Here is a 17,527-nt window from a genome sequence, read left to right on the forward strand (position 1 = left end):
AAGAATTATAGCGGCCTTGCGGGACATGATCGGTCGGCGAGGAAGAAAATGCAAAATGGTATAAAATAACTAATAAGTTGTTTTTTTTTATTTCTGGTAATTTAATTTGAAATAATATGTTTTGAGTAAAATAAAATGTATTTTTAGATGTGTTAAAATTGTTATCAGATAAAGTTATAATTATAAAAGTTAATATTTGATTTTCATGTAGTAAATATTTTCGTTTTTAAAGGCTTAAAACATTAGGATTCAACACTACCTCTCCCAAACATTAGGTTTCTTAATCATTTAAATACAGTGAACACTATAGGACCGTATTATCACATGGGTAATAAAGCACTGTGCCTAGGGCCTACGATAGCTTTAATCCGGGGCTGGAATTAAAAATAACATAAACTTATAAAGTCTTAATGATATAATGATATTTTAAAGAATAGTATAATAGTATCTATGTAATCTATAAATGTATATAAAATCAAGGAAACATCTGTACTTCACAGTAACAACTGCAATTTTAATTTTATAATAATTGTAAACATATTCTGTTAACATTTTCAGCATTAAACATTTTTAGTTTAAACATTCAAATATATTTTTCTAGAACTGCCGAAAAAGCCAGTTATAATTAAACACCCAAATCATGTGGACGTCAACGAGGGTGAAATTTTGAAAATAGAAGCTCAATACATAGCCTATCCAGATGCTATTGTAAAATGGTATAAAGATGGGCATGTATTACATCCTTGTCCTCAGATTGATTTTGTCATGGGTCCCAACGGTAATATCGCTCTAGTAATTGAAAAATCAACGCTTGGAGATGCTGGTGACTATGAAATTGTTGTATCAAATGAACTGGGTAAAGCTGCTGGTCAAGTACAAGTTAAAGTAAACCCGGCAGCCACAGTACCAACTTTCATCATGCCTTTGAGAGATTCTAAAGTGGTGGAAGGATTTCCTGCAAAATTACCCTTTAGGTTATCTGGTTTTCCACTTCCAGAAATGGCATGGTAAGCAATTTTTTTTTAAATTTCTGATTCATATTCAATATATAAATTTACCTTATACAAGGACGATCAATGATAAGCCATTAGTTGTGGATGGAGAAAAGATAAAAATGGCACATGAACCTGATGGTCTCCATTACTTGTTAATTGAAAAAGCTGGTCCAGAACATGCAGGCAAGCTTGCAATAATTGCTTCAAATGATAATGGAAATACTACATCAGAAGCCAAACTTTCAGTAACTTGTAAGTCAATAGTGTTATGTAAAAAAATTAAGTAGCGTTACGAAATATTTAGCATTGAAATTTACATTTGTGGAATAAACAATGTTTTTTTAAATTTTAAAATTATAAACTAATAAATAAATTTTTATTTATTAATTAAGTTTAGCTAAGACATTTATTTCTTTAAACATAATATAATACGGTACATTTTAATTATTAAAAAAAAATGATTTATTGGGTATTGAAATTTGTTTACAGCAAAAATAAACACTGATTCGTTGGAATCTAAACCAGAATTCCTTCATGGACTTAAAGATACCACAGTAGAAGAAAGCAATGCATTAACATTATTAGCTCCATTCCTAGGTAATCCTATACCAGACGTTAAGTGGGAAAAAGATGGGAAAGTATTGCAGCCGTGCAATAAAGTTCATTTTACCTGTGATGGTTATAAAGTTGGACTTGAAATACTTGATACCAACACTGGAGATGCTGGCCACTATACTTGTACTCTAACAAATAATCTAGGGTCTTCCAAATCAGACTGTCAAGTTGGCATTCGTAAACTTTATCAAGCTCCTGTTTTCACTCAACGTTTTTCACATAATCAACAGGTAAACAATATAAATAATCAATATTGTAAAATGTATTTTATTATTTAATTAATTATTGATTTAGTTGCTTTCAAGAGACGCTAAATTCCATGCTCGTGTCACTGGAGTTCCATCTCCAAATATTATATGGCATAAAAATGGCCATCAATTAACAAATGGGGATAAATACAAATTAAAACGTGATGGGGAAGTATGTAGCCTAACTATAAAAGATGTCAATAGTGATGACGCGGGACTTTATAGCTGTATTGCAACCAACAGAGACGGAACAGCTACATGTGAAGCTCAACTTTCAATAGCTCCACGAATGTACTAAAAACGTGTATATAAGAATTAAAATTTGAAATTATAATGATTTTTTTTAGTGTTGATGAATCTAGGAAACAAGAACCGCCATCCTTTATGAAGAAAATTGGTGATTGCGAAGTCTTTGATGGAATGACAGCTAAATTTACTGCATGTGCCACTGGATGGCCAGAACCTGAATATGAGTGGTTCTTAGACACTAATAGATTATATGAAACTGAAAGGATTAGAATGGAAAAAGAAGGTTCTGGCTTAATGCGATTAAAAATATTACATGCCGATTCAATTATTGATTCTGGTAGATACAAATTACGAATCTATAATCCTCACGGAGAAGCCTATTGTGAAGCAAGCATTATATTTGACAGTAAGTTACTAATCACATATAAAAACAAAATAACTCAAGTAATACATTTAATTATATTACAGATGGTTTGGATTCGCGTTCAAAACGTCCTGTTGGTGAACTTTACAAAGACTTTGACCGATATCGTGCAACTGGAGCACCGCTACCATTACCTGATCCTCCTTCAATAACTCGAATGTCTGATAAAAGACTTACTCTTACATGGAAACCTTCATTACCAATCACTCCAAGGACTCCAGTAACATATTTAGTAGAAATGGAAGAACAGCCGAAAGGTGAATGGACTACTGTGAGAGCGGGTATTCGAGGTTGTGCTTGTGATATACATAATTTAATACCATTTAGAGATTATAAGTTCCGAGTAAGAGTTGAAAATAACTATGGAATTAGTGATCCTTCACCATTTGTGTTGACATACAGGTACGATAAAAATACTGAATAGTCTTAAAATATTTATGGAACCTTATAATATTTTTATTTTGCTTATATTTTAGAGAAAAGTTAGAACCAGAGCCACCTAAATTTACTCCTTATCTACCAATAGGAACTAACTTTAAGCCAGAATCATCGCCTTATTTCCCAAGAGATTTTGATATTGAAAGACCTCCTCATGATAACTATGCTCAAGCACCAAGGTAAATTAATTAATGAGTTGTTGTTTGACTTACATTATTATTACTATAAAAATATTTACAGATTTTTGCATCAAGAACACGACACACAATATGGTGTTAAAGGTCATAATGCGAATTTATATTGGTTTGTTTATGGATATCCAAAACCAAAAATGCAATATTATTTTGATAATCAGTTAATAGAAATGGGTGGTCGTTATGATTCGAGCTACACTCGAAATGGTCAAGCTACATTATTTATTAATAAGTAAGTCATACTTTCTTAAATTTAATTTTAAATAAGGAATGTCATTCAATAACTATCATATGATCAATTGAAGGATGATGGATCGAGATATAGGAACATATGAAGCTGTTGCTACAAATGAACATGGAACAGCTAGACAAAGAGTTAGATTGCAAATTGCTGAATATCCCAAGTTCTTAAAACGGCCAGAAGAAATGTATGTAATTTTACGTAAAAACTGTAAATTAGAAGCTAGAGTTATCGGTGTTCCGTATCCAGAAATAAAATGGTTTAAAGATTGGAAACCATTAGTCGATTCTGCTAGAATTCAAGTAATTGAACAATTCAGAAAATGTATGAATGTTTTATGTTATTATTTTGTTTTAAAATAATAGATTGAACAAGTAGAACCAGATGTTTGTATACTACGTATCGAAGATGTCATCATGAAAGATGAGGGATTGTATAGTATAAGTGCACGTAATTTAGCTGGATCAATATCTACATCAGTGGCTATACATGTTGAGGACCGGGAATCTGATTATTCATATAACGGTAAAACTGACATAAAATGGAAGAAAAAAGATTTTTCAGATTTATATGATATTGGAGACGAATTGGGACGTGGTACACAGGGTATTGTGTACCACGCAGTAGAAAGATCAACGGGTAGAAATTATGCTGCCAAGGTCATGCATGCAAAAGGAGATCATTTGATTAAACTAATGGACAACGAGCTAAAAATAATGACTGATTTGAGCAATAGACGAATTATTCGTATTCATGATGCATTACAGACTTCCAGAACATACACTCTAATCACAGAACTGTATCCTTTAATATAATTTATAAGTATTTATACTCTTGACTTTTATCTTAACTATGGTTTTAATTGTTTTTTTTTTTTTTTAGCCAGAAAACAACCATATTAATGTAGTGAAATTCATAGTTAACAACTTAATAAAATTCTCCGAGATCAACGTGCCCCATCAAAAAAATAAAATATTGTTATTTAAGTGTTTCTGTTAATTTCATCCAATAAAATCATTTGTTTTTACGAAATCAAAACATAATTAATCTTAAATCAATATTTTATTTACTTATCATCATTGATTAACTAAATTTCAACTTCAGTTACTTTTCTGGTTGATAAGTGAATTTTAGTTGATGCATTCAGAAGTTCAAAATTAAAGATTCTCAATATTTTTCAAAAGCATCGGGCAAAATAAAAATAAATAAAAGAGAAACAGGAATTTTCGTGCAAATTTAGTTACGATTTTTGTTTTTGGTATAAATCGAAAAAAATTACTCTTAAATACATTAAATGTTCACTGAATATTTGTAGTAGCATTACAAACAATTTCCATAGGTATACCATTTTCTATACATGAAATTTTAATTAAATATTTAGTAATCAAATACAAACAATATAATAAATTAAAATTAAAATACATATCAAATGTATGAAATTGGTTTACATATTTACAACCTAATTATTACAGTCGTAGGTACTATTTTCTTTTATATAACGATTAAAAACTAAACTAAACTAACAAGCACAGTAATTTTTTAGTTCAACCGATACCAAATACTCTTACTGAAAGTGAGCAAGTCTATGCCAGCGATTGACCTTATTAATTATTATGTACCAGTTGCGCATTTATGGAGGGAGGGTCTTATAAGGGTACGAACCTTAACTGTGTTACATTTTTGTACGGGATTATAAATATAAGACACAGCTATGTGTTGGGGAAACTGTAAAGACCCACTAAATGAAAATGTTGTAAATACGCCACTTGTATGTACATTCATAAACAATTAAATTTGAATTTAAACTTATTTATCGTTCATTTTTTAGTATTAGTAAGTCCGTATTAGAAATGGTTCGTTATAGACAGGTGAAACACATTTGTATCACACATATCTGTATTTTTAGAGTTACTTTATAATTTTTTCCATTGACACAGGTTTCGTTAAATCAGGTTTTACTGTACTGTACTATTATAAAACATCTATAATTTCCTTAACTTAAATCAAAGTGCTGGAGGTGGTGAGCTTTTGGATATTCTAACCAAACATTCTTTCCTCACAGAATATGATATAGCTTTATACATAATTCAACTACTGAAAGCTTTGAAGCATATGCACGATTTTGAAATTGCCCATTTGGGACTGACAGTGAGTATTTAATACCCAAATTATGAACACATTTAACTATTTATAATTATTTATTACGTTTCTAAACTTTTAGCCTGGAGATTTACTAATATCTCACCCAGGAGGAGATACATTAAAGCTATGTGATTTTGGACTCAGCAGAAAAATCAATAGGAGAAAATTAGAACCAGTTGATTATGGTATGCCAGAATTTATTTCTCCGGAAATAGCTAAAGGAGAAGGCGTTGACCTTTCATCCGATATGTGGTCAGTTGGAGTTATAACTCATTTACTTTTAACCGGGGTGTCATTATTCCGTTGTGTAAACGATGCTGATACTTTGGATCGAGTTAAAAGTGGTTCCTATACACTTAGTACCAAAATTAGCGATCTAGCTAGAGACTTTATCTCAAAACTTTTAGTATTCAACTCTAATGATCGTCTTGATGTTATAAATGCTCTACAACATCCCTGGTTACAATTTGGTGAAGATATACCAGCAGGAACTAGTCAAATAAACACAGATTCACTTCGAAATTATTACAACAACTTGAAGTAAGATTTATACATTTCAAATCTCATTTCTAAACGTTTAATACAATTTATTCATACTTTCAGAGATTGGTATAGTAACGCGTCTTGTAGGAATTGGTATAGACGTCGTCCGTTATCTTCTGCATACACTCATCCATCAAAAATGATTTATCCACCTGGTTTAACTTGCACTCCTAGTCCTACTCCAGAACCAGAAATAATGCCACCAAAGAAACATGTGCCGTCATGGAAAGATAAGCTTCCATCCAAAGAGCCAATAGATACAGAAATAGGGATTATTAAATCAGAGAGTCACTATCAATATGGTCCCGATACATATTTGTTACAACTAAGAGACACAAATTTCCCAGTGCGTTTAAGAGAATATATGAAAGTGGCTGGTAAAAGTTTAACACATAGAGGAGGAAGTGATTCACATTTAGACTGGGAGGTAATCGAAGTTGCGAAATAACTATAATGCGTTTAAAATATAAATCTGAGTAAAATTTTCAAACCATATCCAAAATCTATTTGTTTCAGGCTCCAGTTATTCGTGAAAGAAGGAAATTTACAGATATCATGGATGAAGAAATTGAAGATGAACAAAAAGCGAGGATCAGTAAATATGGTGCTGACATATACACGTTAAGGAGACTTAAACAAGAAATAGGCTCTAGACCAACTGCTCATGTAGAAGCAGAAGCAATTTTAGAATCAAGAATTGATGGACAACCGCCATTCTTTAGAGAAAAGCCACAAAAATTACCCGTTGAACCAGATAAGCCAGCTGATCTCATGTGTTTAGCTGTGGGAGTACCAAAACCATTAGTCCAGTGGTTCAAGTTAGTTTTTATTTTGAAAATATCAAAGATAAAATAACTATATTTTACTTATAAATATTAATATGTTATAGAAATGATATAGTCTTAACTGAAAGTCATAGAATAAAAATGTTAGAAGACAATGATGGAAGATCTATTCTCAGACTGGATCCAGCTACAGAGTTAGATCTAGGTATATATAAAGTTGTGGCTAGAAATAAATTTGGACAAACAGCAGCAAGAGCTCGGTAAATTGAGTTATTTTATTAAAATATTTTTCATTTATATTCATACTTACATTTAAATCTTTAAAGGCTCGTTTTAGCACATGAGCCTGGTCCTATGGAAGCCCCAATAGTGAAGGAATATTCTGATACTGAAATTTTATTACGTTGGGATCATCCAAAACATGATGGAAATGCTCCAATATTATGTTATCAATTGGAAGTGCGAGAAAATGGTAAGTTGTAGATTTTAATGAAATGCATTGTACTTATAATATGTGCAATGAAATTAACTACGTATTTATTTTATTGAAATACTGTTATAATTTATATTATTCAATAAGAAAAAGGGGCTATGGTGATTTGAAAATTTTATCCATTAATATTAGTCTGTCAACATTAATAGTTCGTAAAAATGGCCCAAGTATCATAAATACTAGTTCCAATTTACCTTTATTTTATATTTATGTAAAACCATTTTTAAGGACTATTATCTTGAAAACAAACATATTAATAGCTAAGAAACTTCTCATTCAATTTTGAACTAAGTACATCAAAATTAAAAAAAAAATTATCCACTAAATAATTTATAGTAAAAAAGTTGGGGTTCTCATTTGAAAAAAAAATCAAAAGTTTGTATCACCACAGGACAATCCTTAAGCAGTACAAAATAAATATCATTGACTATTAAGTATGTTTAAAAGTTCCAAAACTCAGAATTTGAATAAATTCATTATTGCCGAATAAAAATGGGATGAAAGCGTTTGGTGAATCAATGTGTTTAATATATTTATGAACTAAACTATTTAAATATCAATCAATTTTAATATAATTGTATATTATAGAGGGTGAATGGGAACTAGTGGCTAAAAATATTGATCATGAATTTTGGTTAATGCAAAACCTTCGACCTTACACAAACTATGAATTCAGATTAGCAGCAATGAATCATATTTCTTGGGGTCCAACTGGACCATCATCACCAATGGTTCGAACACATTTCCCCGGTAAGATTCATACTTAATTAAAAATATAATGAAATATAGCTTGAAAATCCTATAAACTTAATGATTGAAAATAGATGCGAAAAAATTGGAAGTTCCATCGGCGATGTTAAATTTACAGATAATAACTGAAAGTGGACGAGAAATAATTGGCGACGAGCCTCGTAATAGTTTAGATTATTCACTTGAGTATAAACCAATAGATTGGGCTGAACAGCCTCCTATTGAAAAATATCGTTTTATTTCTGAAATTGCAAGGTAAGATAAATTTAACCTATGCTTACTATATTTATACATGCCTATTAATTATTTTCATTTCTCAAAAAAGAGGGCGATTCTCCGTCATACTTAAAGGAATAAATACATCAAATGATTCGATTGTGGTAGCAAAATTATTGGAGATTACACCTGACACTGAATCAAGAGTTACACACGAATTTAATGTTCTTAAATCATTAAAACACGAACGAATAGCATACCTAATTGAGGCTTTTAAGTAAGGAATAAAATACAACTATTATCTTTGTTAATTGATTATTCAATATCCATAATAATTTCGTAATGATATATAAACATAAGTAGTTTATTAATGAAAATAAAACATATAATATCTACTAACGCTTTAACTAAGTAATATTGTATTTTATTATTAATTTAAATTCATTAAACCATTTAAATGTAATTTATTCAACCTAACCTATATCAACTTCAATAAACAATTATTATTATTTGTACCCATATAAAAAATAATAAATATAGTAACAACTATTCAAAAATAAAATCAAGTGCCAAGTCATAAAGAACCATTATATATTTTTTTAAACGATCAATGTCAAATTCAATAAAATTATTTATGTTTTACTACATTGTGTCATACACCCATGCTGTAATAGTATATACTATATTCATACATATCACTAAGGAGTACTGATGTAGTACCTATTAAGTTTGTGGTGTTCACACTTGTATTTGTTAGTTACTACCTACTACTTACGATTGTTATTTTCTAACATTATTAAATATCTAATAATTACGTGTTTTTATTAAATATTAGACTAGAAAATGCACCCGTTGCTGTTTTTATTCAAGAAAAATTACAAGGAGCAGATATATTGACTTACTTATCCACAAAAGAACATTATTCAGAACAAACCGTAGCTACAATCGTCGCTCAAGTAATAATTTACATTTTATGTTGGTTAAAATAGAGAAAGACCAATAGTATTTTTGGGATTTTAAACTGGGTTCAAAAGTTAGTTTAAAATATATAACTTCTTTATATTTAATATCATAAAGTGATGTTTTAAAATCATTTTTATTATTTTAACTAACTATTTCAAAACAATGTAGAAAATAATATGGACATTTTACGTATTAAATTGTGAAATTTTGATGATAGTATTATATATATTATGGGGTTATAAGCTATATTCACATTATGAAGAACGAAGTAGACAACCGATTGCGAAATAACGTTTTGAAATTAAAACTGAATAGAAGTTTAGATGTTAAGTGCTTGTATATCGGTGGGGGGAGGACTCCCTAATATAATACAGGTAGGTATCTACATATCTCCGAATGCATTTTAGCCAGTTGTAGGTACGTTATTTTTAGTTACTAACCAAACCCTAACTGACTTTAATTAGTAATTAATACTTGATTTATAATGTATATACGTTTCACACCATAGGTATTAGACGGATTGCAATATTTACACTGGCGAGGTTATGCCCATTTGGATTTGCAACCGGACAATATAGTGATGGCTTCCGTGCGGACCATACACGTCAAACTGATCGACTTTGGATGCGCGCAAAAAGTCAGTAAACTAGGGGCAGTTGTAGGGGCAAACAGCGTCTTGGACTTCACAGGTATATTATATCGAAATCCGTCGATTGGTGATCACTAACCGTTGTATTTTTTTTTCTCTTCTTTGTCAACTAATTCCTTGAAATATGCAGCCCCGGAAATTTTGTGCGATGAACCTGCGTACCCATACTCTGATATTTGGTCGCTCGGAGTGATTGCATACACGTTGCTATCTGGCATGTCTCCGTTCCGAGGATCTAACGATACGGAGACCAGGCAAAACATTACATTCGTCCGATATAGGTTCGAATATCTGTACAAGGACTTATCGCAAGAAGCCACTAGATTTTTAATGTTGTTATTTAAAAGAACACCAACGTAAGTAGCACATTCTATAAAAGATAAAGAAAAAATATTTCAAAAATATCACTTAATATAGAATATATGATATATATAATATATTGCAAAAAATAGCTACAAATCTAGATACCGTACTTGGATTTTATTTTCTAAATTTAACTTTGATTTATTATTTTTAAACTTTAGTAAACGGCCATCAGCAGAAGAATGCCATGAACATAGATGGCTATTACCTACAGAATATATGATTAAGAAAAGAGAAAAAACCATGTTTAATTCTTACAAATTACAGGTAAACATTTTAAGTTTTAACTGTAAAAAAGGTAGGTATCATTGATATGTGTGACTGGTTATTTGGTTATATTATGTCTACTTATACAGGTACTACCAAGCACCTTATACATTAAAATATTGAAGGTCTATTCATTTTTAGATTTCTTAGTTAATAGTTATGGAAAAAAACTGCTTAAGTGGAACCTTGTTTTAAATGTTCAATCCTTAGCTATAAAAATTGAACATTTTATACATTTTTAACTACAAAATCATTTTCAATTTTCAACTCGATAAATATTGTCAACATTTAACTTTAAATGCTTATAAAAAAAAATTGTACCTATATATTTTTAATATTTTTCAACTGCTTGTAAAGAGTTATCAAGAGTCTTGTATCAATGTTTCATGCTTTTTGACCCAACCAGAAAAAATTCCCGTTTTCCCTTAATTTTTTATTTGTTTTTCCTGTTGCTTTTGAAAACTATTGGGACTTTTCAACTTTGACCCCGAATGCACCAACTAGATTCACTTTCCTACCAGAAAAGCTGCTGTTTAAGAAAATCGAAGAACTTTACTGAAAGAAACCGTGATAACAGACACAAAAAAAAATAATAAATAAATAAATATAAAAACACACATCATTGTAAAATCAATGCATTCATCGCTCAGCTCAAAATCCAAAAAAGTTTACCGGAAAATCAAATTGATTTTCTATGAGCATTTAAATTCCAAGTTTTTTGACTTGGGATATTCTGTTATGATAACTGTTTGAAAAATATTGAAGATACACATCAAGCTTACAAAATTCATCGAAATTTCGAAATTTTGCACATTTTTTTGCAGTCACAAATTTATAAAGTGTTTAGTTTTAATAACTATAAAGGATTGGAAATGTAAGACAAGGTTTCTCATACTGTCACAACAATTTAAAAAATTATATAAACACTGTTTTTTTATTTCTATTTTAAGCCCAAATTTGAAGGAAATTGGTTATTTGAATAAAGAATAACAATTTCAGTTATTTTGTTGTAATTTTAAAATATTATAATATAGATTTATAATTTATAATTTATCTGACTGACTGTATATCTCCGCTCAGAATCGGTTTTTCGTAGGTATACAAAAATACAATGATATTATATCTTTGAACTGAAATTCAACAAAATCGATTACAATAACCCACACGACATATGCCTAATGTGCAGCAGAGTGGTGTCACTTATCCACCTTTTATACTTGGATATAAAAATGCAGTAGTAAATAAATAACAAAATGTTTTTGGCTAATTTGGTTAATTGTACCAAAAAAGTCAGAAGTCTTTGTAAAGAGTCTGATTTACAAACAGTAAAGATCGGCAAGTTTACAAAAATGATTATGTACCTACATAACTGTGTATGAGTACCATATGTATATACTCACTTATACCTGACTTTAAGAAACTATTTCTTAGGTGAAAGCCTCAATTTTTTTTTTTTGTAAAACACTTTTAGAATCCTGGTGAAAGGAAATTGAATTAAAAGATTTTAAAAGCTGTGTGAATATCAACTGAAAATTGAACATAGGTACTTGGCATTTTGACACTTACTGGTAGATTACATTTTGGGTTTATCAGTACTTCAAAATTCGTAAGAGATCAAAGTATAATAATATTTCCATTAGTCATTTAACTTAATGGAATAGAAGAACAATAATATTTGGATGGAAAGAACTTAATGTTGGACTAAGTATGATGCGAAGAGGTATTGAGGTTCTCATTCAGTTTACATTTCATTTATATCCAAAGAATATGAACGGACTATGCATAGGTACACATTATCAAAGCTATGCAATACTCCAATGTTAAGACCGTGCTTAATAGTATGCAAGTTGTATGTAAATTATGACTGTCTTACGAGACACTACAAAATTCAGTCTAAATAGAGTAAATTTTTTTTGGAGGGTTGTTGAGAATGGACTTGTTAAGAATGGTGTATACTGATACTGAATTACGGGCATCATATTTATGTTTTCCCCTGGCCCTATATATTGGCACTTAATACTTTCCTGACAGTTATAATCTGTTTGTGATTTGTATCAAAATAAAATTATTGAATTATTACTTTGTTACCTAATTGATGAATTTTCATTTTAGCATTTTGCCAAAGAATATCATGAAAACAGGACCAAATTGGCAACTTCGTCGCAAAAATTATTGGGAGCCTTAGGAACAAGGCAAATTGGACTCGGTCGATCAAATAGCGTAGTTGATGAACTGCTTATCTTCAAATAAATGTAGCAGAAACGACTTCACCAATTTAATATAAAGTTAATTTTAAATCTGTTATTATATCAGAAACATTACAATGTTATTATGTTATATTATATTATTATCAATGTAATTGTACATGTTTTATTGATTAAATTATTGTTAATTTAAAATTAATAAGCTTACAGTTATTTGTTTCTCGAGCCACACTGCATATTACCCACGAGCAATAGGTCCCAATATGAAATTCAAATATATTATAATAAATACCTACCTAAATCAAACATATTATTTTTAATAAATATGATAATTTATAATCATATAGTAAAAATATCCCTGGTAAAATGAACCTGGCTAAATTTTATTTGAGGTAAAATCCTAGTTCAATTCTACCGGAAGTAAATAATTCCCTCGGAGAGGTAAAATATTACTGAAGTAAATTTTAGTGGTTACAGTTTACTCGAAATATAATACATTCATATTATTAAATATAATAACCGCTATCAGCGCCGCAACTACATAATAAGGTGCCCATGTGCTATATATTTTTTGGGCCCCTCCCTAAATTAATTTTACTGTAAGTATTACAATCTCTAGGTGCCAACACTTTTAGGTTTTGTGTATACCTACGTATATATATATATTTTTTTAGTTCATACGTTTTATTCAATCCGTTTGAACGGGAACAATAAGAATAAGCGATGGTATAGAATAAGCTAAAATTAATAAAAATAAAAAGGTAGATTAAACAGATTTCAGAGGGATCCCAGTGGAGATCCATGAGTTAACATATATATAACTAAATACCTATAAATGTTGTGTATTATACAACACTACATATTCAAGAAGTTCCCACTTAAATATGTATTTTATATTTTTTTGTCCTGGCGTTTTCGTTTTTCAGAACCACTCAAATGTTTCTTTTTAAACATACCTAGACGACAGATAAAAAATTAGCTTAATTCGCATTTAGTATTCATACAATATCCAAAAAGATAAATAAATTACAATATAGAAAAATAAAATCGATTCTCACATCGTTAGGGCGTTAGGTACTACTTATTTGGTGACGACTGGTTACAGTAGAATCACAGAATATAATAAAGAAGAACGTAAATGGCTTAATGGCATAGACCAACGAATTTATTTAATTAACCTTGAACACTAAACAGTAAGTTACCTGGTAAATGATGATACTCGGAGCGTTAGTAACTAGTAGGTCAATATTAAGCTAGGTACATATTAACTAAAAGGTAATAGGTATCATCATTAAAATTACAAAATATATTTCATACCAATACCAGCAACTCAGACAGTTTTGGTCGTCGACTAGTCTTATCAGTGATGCTTCGATATTATTTTTGGTATAACACGACATTTTAATAGTTTATAAATAAAAACTAATAACATTACTTTTATGGCACGTCGTCACTCGTCAACCGTCGTCGTTTTCCGCTATCAGCATGTTGTTGTCTTTTAAAATGTATTACATCTACTTAACTTAACTCAGGTAAAACTTGTCACTAACTTTCCCAAACTTGAGTATGATACTATGATTTGCAGGAACGTATATTACACCAAATTCGAAGGATTTATAATATATAGGTAGATTTTACCATTTACGTTACAGTTATTATATACTATATAGGTACATAATAACCATAATAAAGGTGCCATCCATTATTTAAATTATATTAAATTATAAGTTATAACATAATATTATAATGATATTACGTGCGCTTATTCGTCGTCTCTGATCAAATATAGGTATAACATTCGAAAAAAAAGTGTGTCCGTATATATGTAATTCAATTATAAAAAGCAAAATTCCTTATAAATATATATACAAAAAATAGACCACCTGTCCACCTGAAAGTATAAATGGAGTATAGAATAATACAAATCGAAATTTCAGAAACTCTCGTTCAAATATTAAAATATATACCTATCAATAATAATAATAATGGTCTTTCGGAAAATAAACGAGCTTAAAATTCTAACGCTGCGTGCCGATGCGACCGATGAACGTACTTGCTGGCTGGTAACACACGTCGTCGTCCGGGAGATTTTCGAATTCCTCGGTCTTTGTTTTGGAAATTATGTATTTCCTTCATTAGCAATTCTCATTTCTCAATTCAACCACTACACTATTAATACACACACGTAAAAAATGGCACATAACATCAACGCTATAAATGCCACACTACTCGAAATTCTCGAAGAAATAGTTGTGGGCATCATGAGCGGCAATTATGATGACGAAACCGACGAAAACCTCGTACGAGTCGTTGCATCTCTTCTGTCGGCCGTCGATGGTGATTCGACTTCGAGTGTCGACGCGCTGTCGCCAGATGCAGAGCCCGTAGAGTTCACTCCGGCTCCCGAACGAGCACCAATCGGAGACGCAGTACGGATGAGAGACGACAAAAAGGCTGAACAATCTGAGGAGTCAATTTTCTTGTTCGGTGATCAATTGTCGAGCGGCGACGCGCTGTCCCCGGACCCGGAGCATGTCGATCCCACTCCGGACCCCGAGGACGCACCACTCGACGTCCCAAGCCTGAAAAAAGACGATACCGTCATTGGAGCCGAGGACTCGATCGTTTCGTTGGCCGGTACGCCGTCGAGTGGCGACGCCCCGTTCTCGGAGTTAGGGCCTGTCGATCCCACCCCGATTTCCGAGAATGGACCACACGGCGAAGTAGAAGTGCCTGAAGTGTCATGTGAAGAAATTGAGCTGGCCAGAGGCGTGGCAGTTGAGAACAGTTTTGGAGAGCTGGTCGGTTGGGTGGACCCGTCAGCAGCACCCGAGAAATGCGTTTCCCCCCGCAGGAGTAGACTATCCGCCGGGTGGAAACGCGTTAAACGCATTTCCCGAGTGTTTTGTTGCTGGCGATGCGAAACTGCCGTCCGCAGCTCCCAGTAGTTCAAGCCCCCTTGGGCAGATGACGTCGGTTGGGAGACGGCGACAGAAAGGAGAGGAGGATACGGGAAAGTGCACGGAAGGTGCGCGGCGGTATGTGGCCCGAACACGTTCTCCGACCACCCACGGCGCGACAGGTTTCACGGGCATAGTGCGCTCGGTCGTAGTGACACGCGAGACCCTCTGGCGGCTCGTCGAGCGTCCGGTCGCAGTATGGTCGCGTGGAGCGACGGACAACGATGACAACGGCACGGCGGCTAGTAGAGGTACCGGCGTGGGCAACGATCCCGCGCCCCGACGATACCGACGATGACGACGGCGATGGCGAATCGTTACGGCGGCGGCCGAGACTTAGGGCACAGGAGAGTGGTAGAGATATAAGTGCTAGGACCACGGAAGTCAGCGGCGCCGGACCCGCGGAAACGATCAGAGTTTCAGGGTACGGTGGCGCGCGAGACTTCGTGGCCTGTGGTCATTGCAGGGACAAAGACGCGGTTGAAGGGACAATGCCAGGGCGAAAATTACGGAGGGTCGAGGTCCGCGGTGCATCGCGCCGCGGTCCGCCGACGATCGCCTTTTCGCCCCGCGGTAATCTCAAGTCGGCCGAGTCGTTTGTCCATCGCGATCACCGCCGATTCCGCAGGCGCCAAATCTCGATCCGCTCGCTCCGCGTCTGCCGGGTTTCCGACGTCCGTCGTCAGAGTCGTCACCGTCGACCATCAAAGCGCACAACATCGCGCACTAGCCGCCGCCGTTTGTCGCCGTCCACCATCGCTCCCGCGGCCATCTCGGTCGGACCTCGCCGGCTGGGCAAGGTCGTCACTCTTCCGAGCAAACTCGCCTGTCGACGCTCGTCCGTCCGCGGGACCGGTCGTGAGAACGTTGTGGAGGTGACCAGTAGCCAAACGTACAAATTTGCACCCAATCGCCATCCCGTATCCTCCCCCCCTTGTTTTATGTGTCTCCTGGCAGGTGTATTTTTTTTTTTGTTCCACAATTTTATCTTTTTTCAATTTTTGTTAGCAGTTTTTTGTTGTGACTAACGTATTTCAAAATCATTATAATATTTATGATCGACACTTTTTTCAAATTAATAGTCTCATCTTCTCTTTTTGGAATTAAAAATTATGAGGTACTCATAAAATGTTAATATAGTAGCAACTTTGAGGTACGTGCTATTTTGCTCTGTTTTTTTTTTCCAAAATGATGTTCAAATTTTTTTTTTTGAACCGTATATTTAAAAATGATGTACATCTTTATGAAATGTTATGACTTAGTCACTACTATGTGCAACGTTTATTTCGTTAAACCAATAAAAATACTATTTGTGTACACAAAAATGTAGGTATTCCTTTTTTTCATATTGTGGAGTGTATAAATCAAATGTTATCGACTATGACGTGGCGTGAAATACTTTATCAAGCAACTACCTACCACCACTTGACTATACGTAATGGTAATATAATATTCAAGTTATTATTTTTCAAATATCTTTGATTAATTGATTGAAATATGCAGGTTATTGCAGTGGTTTTCAATTTTTTTTTAAACCTCGCCCCAAATTTATCCCTGAAAATCTATCGTGACCCACTTGGTTTATTTACAAGATTAGTTCTAAAAACGAAATTTAATTACTATTATTTTAACTCATTGCTTAATTATTAAATGTAATGAATAAAGACGGCATACATCAGTGACTATTGTCGGCACTCGGCGGCACGGCATGTTGTATATTGTCGTGAACCCAGTTTTATTTTCGAACCACCAAGAATTAACCCACAGCCGACCAGTGGGTCTCGATCC

At 33.0% G+C, this 17,527-nt stretch overlaps 1 protein-coding gene across 7 annotated transcripts in view; it reads left to right on the forward strand.

The window, feature by feature from the left end:
• LOC111036844 (obscurin-like) overlaps positions 1–13,033 on the forward strand; it is a 60,748-nt gene extending 47,715 nt beyond the window's left edge. For 4 of the 7 annotated variants that reach the window (XM_022319091.1, XM_022319087.1, XM_022319085.1 and 1 more), the window contains 24 exons: positions 602–1,007; positions 1,069–1,247; positions 1,485–1,840; positions 1,905–2,149; positions 2,206–2,513; positions 2,576–2,933; positions 3,008–3,148; positions 3,210–3,395; positions 3,469–3,706; positions 3,770–4,203; positions 5,414–5,552; positions 5,626–6,086; positions 6,150–6,516; positions 6,606–6,907; positions 6,979–7,134; positions 7,201–7,346; positions 7,956–8,117; positions 8,192–8,372; positions 8,443–8,610; positions 9,169–9,289; positions 9,805–9,985; positions 10,076–10,301; positions 10,470–10,575; positions 12,688–12,825. In XM_022319091.1, the coding sequence (XP_022174783.1) occupies positions 602–1,007; positions 1,069–1,247; positions 1,485–1,840; positions 1,905–2,149; positions 2,206–2,513; positions 2,576–2,933; positions 3,008–3,148; positions 3,210–3,395; positions 3,469–3,706; positions 3,770–4,203; positions 5,414–5,552; positions 5,626–6,086; positions 6,150–6,516; positions 6,606–6,907; positions 6,979–7,134; positions 7,201–7,346; positions 7,956–8,117; positions 8,192–8,372; positions 8,443–8,610; positions 9,169–9,289; positions 9,805–9,985; positions 10,076–10,301; positions 10,470–10,575; positions 12,688–12,825 (5,705 nt within the window). Of the gene's footprint in view, positions 1–601; positions 1,008–1,068; positions 1,248–1,484; positions 1,841–1,904; positions 2,150–2,205; positions 2,514–2,575; positions 2,934–3,007; positions 3,149–3,209; positions 3,396–3,468; positions 3,707–3,769; positions 4,204–5,413; positions 5,553–5,625; positions 6,087–6,149; positions 6,517–6,605; positions 6,908–6,978; positions 7,135–7,200; positions 7,347–7,955; positions 8,118–8,191; positions 8,373–8,442; positions 8,611–9,168; positions 9,290–9,804; positions 9,986–10,075; positions 10,302–10,469; positions 10,576–12,687 lie in introns of all 7 variants that reach the window. The other 3 variants (XM_022319089.1, XM_022319090.1, XM_022319084.1) reach the window with 2 other exon arrangements.
• The last annotated feature ends 4,494 nt before the right edge of the window (positions 13,034–17,527 follow it).

Source organism: Myzus persicae, unplaced genomic scaffold (genome assembly GCF_001856785.1).
Source record: "Myzus persicae strain clone G006 unplaced genomic scaffold, MPER_G0061.0, whole genome shotgun sequence".
In the NCBI taxonomy this organism is placed as follows: domain Eukaryota; kingdom Metazoa; phylum Arthropoda; class Insecta; order Hemiptera; family Aphididae; genus Myzus; species Myzus persicae.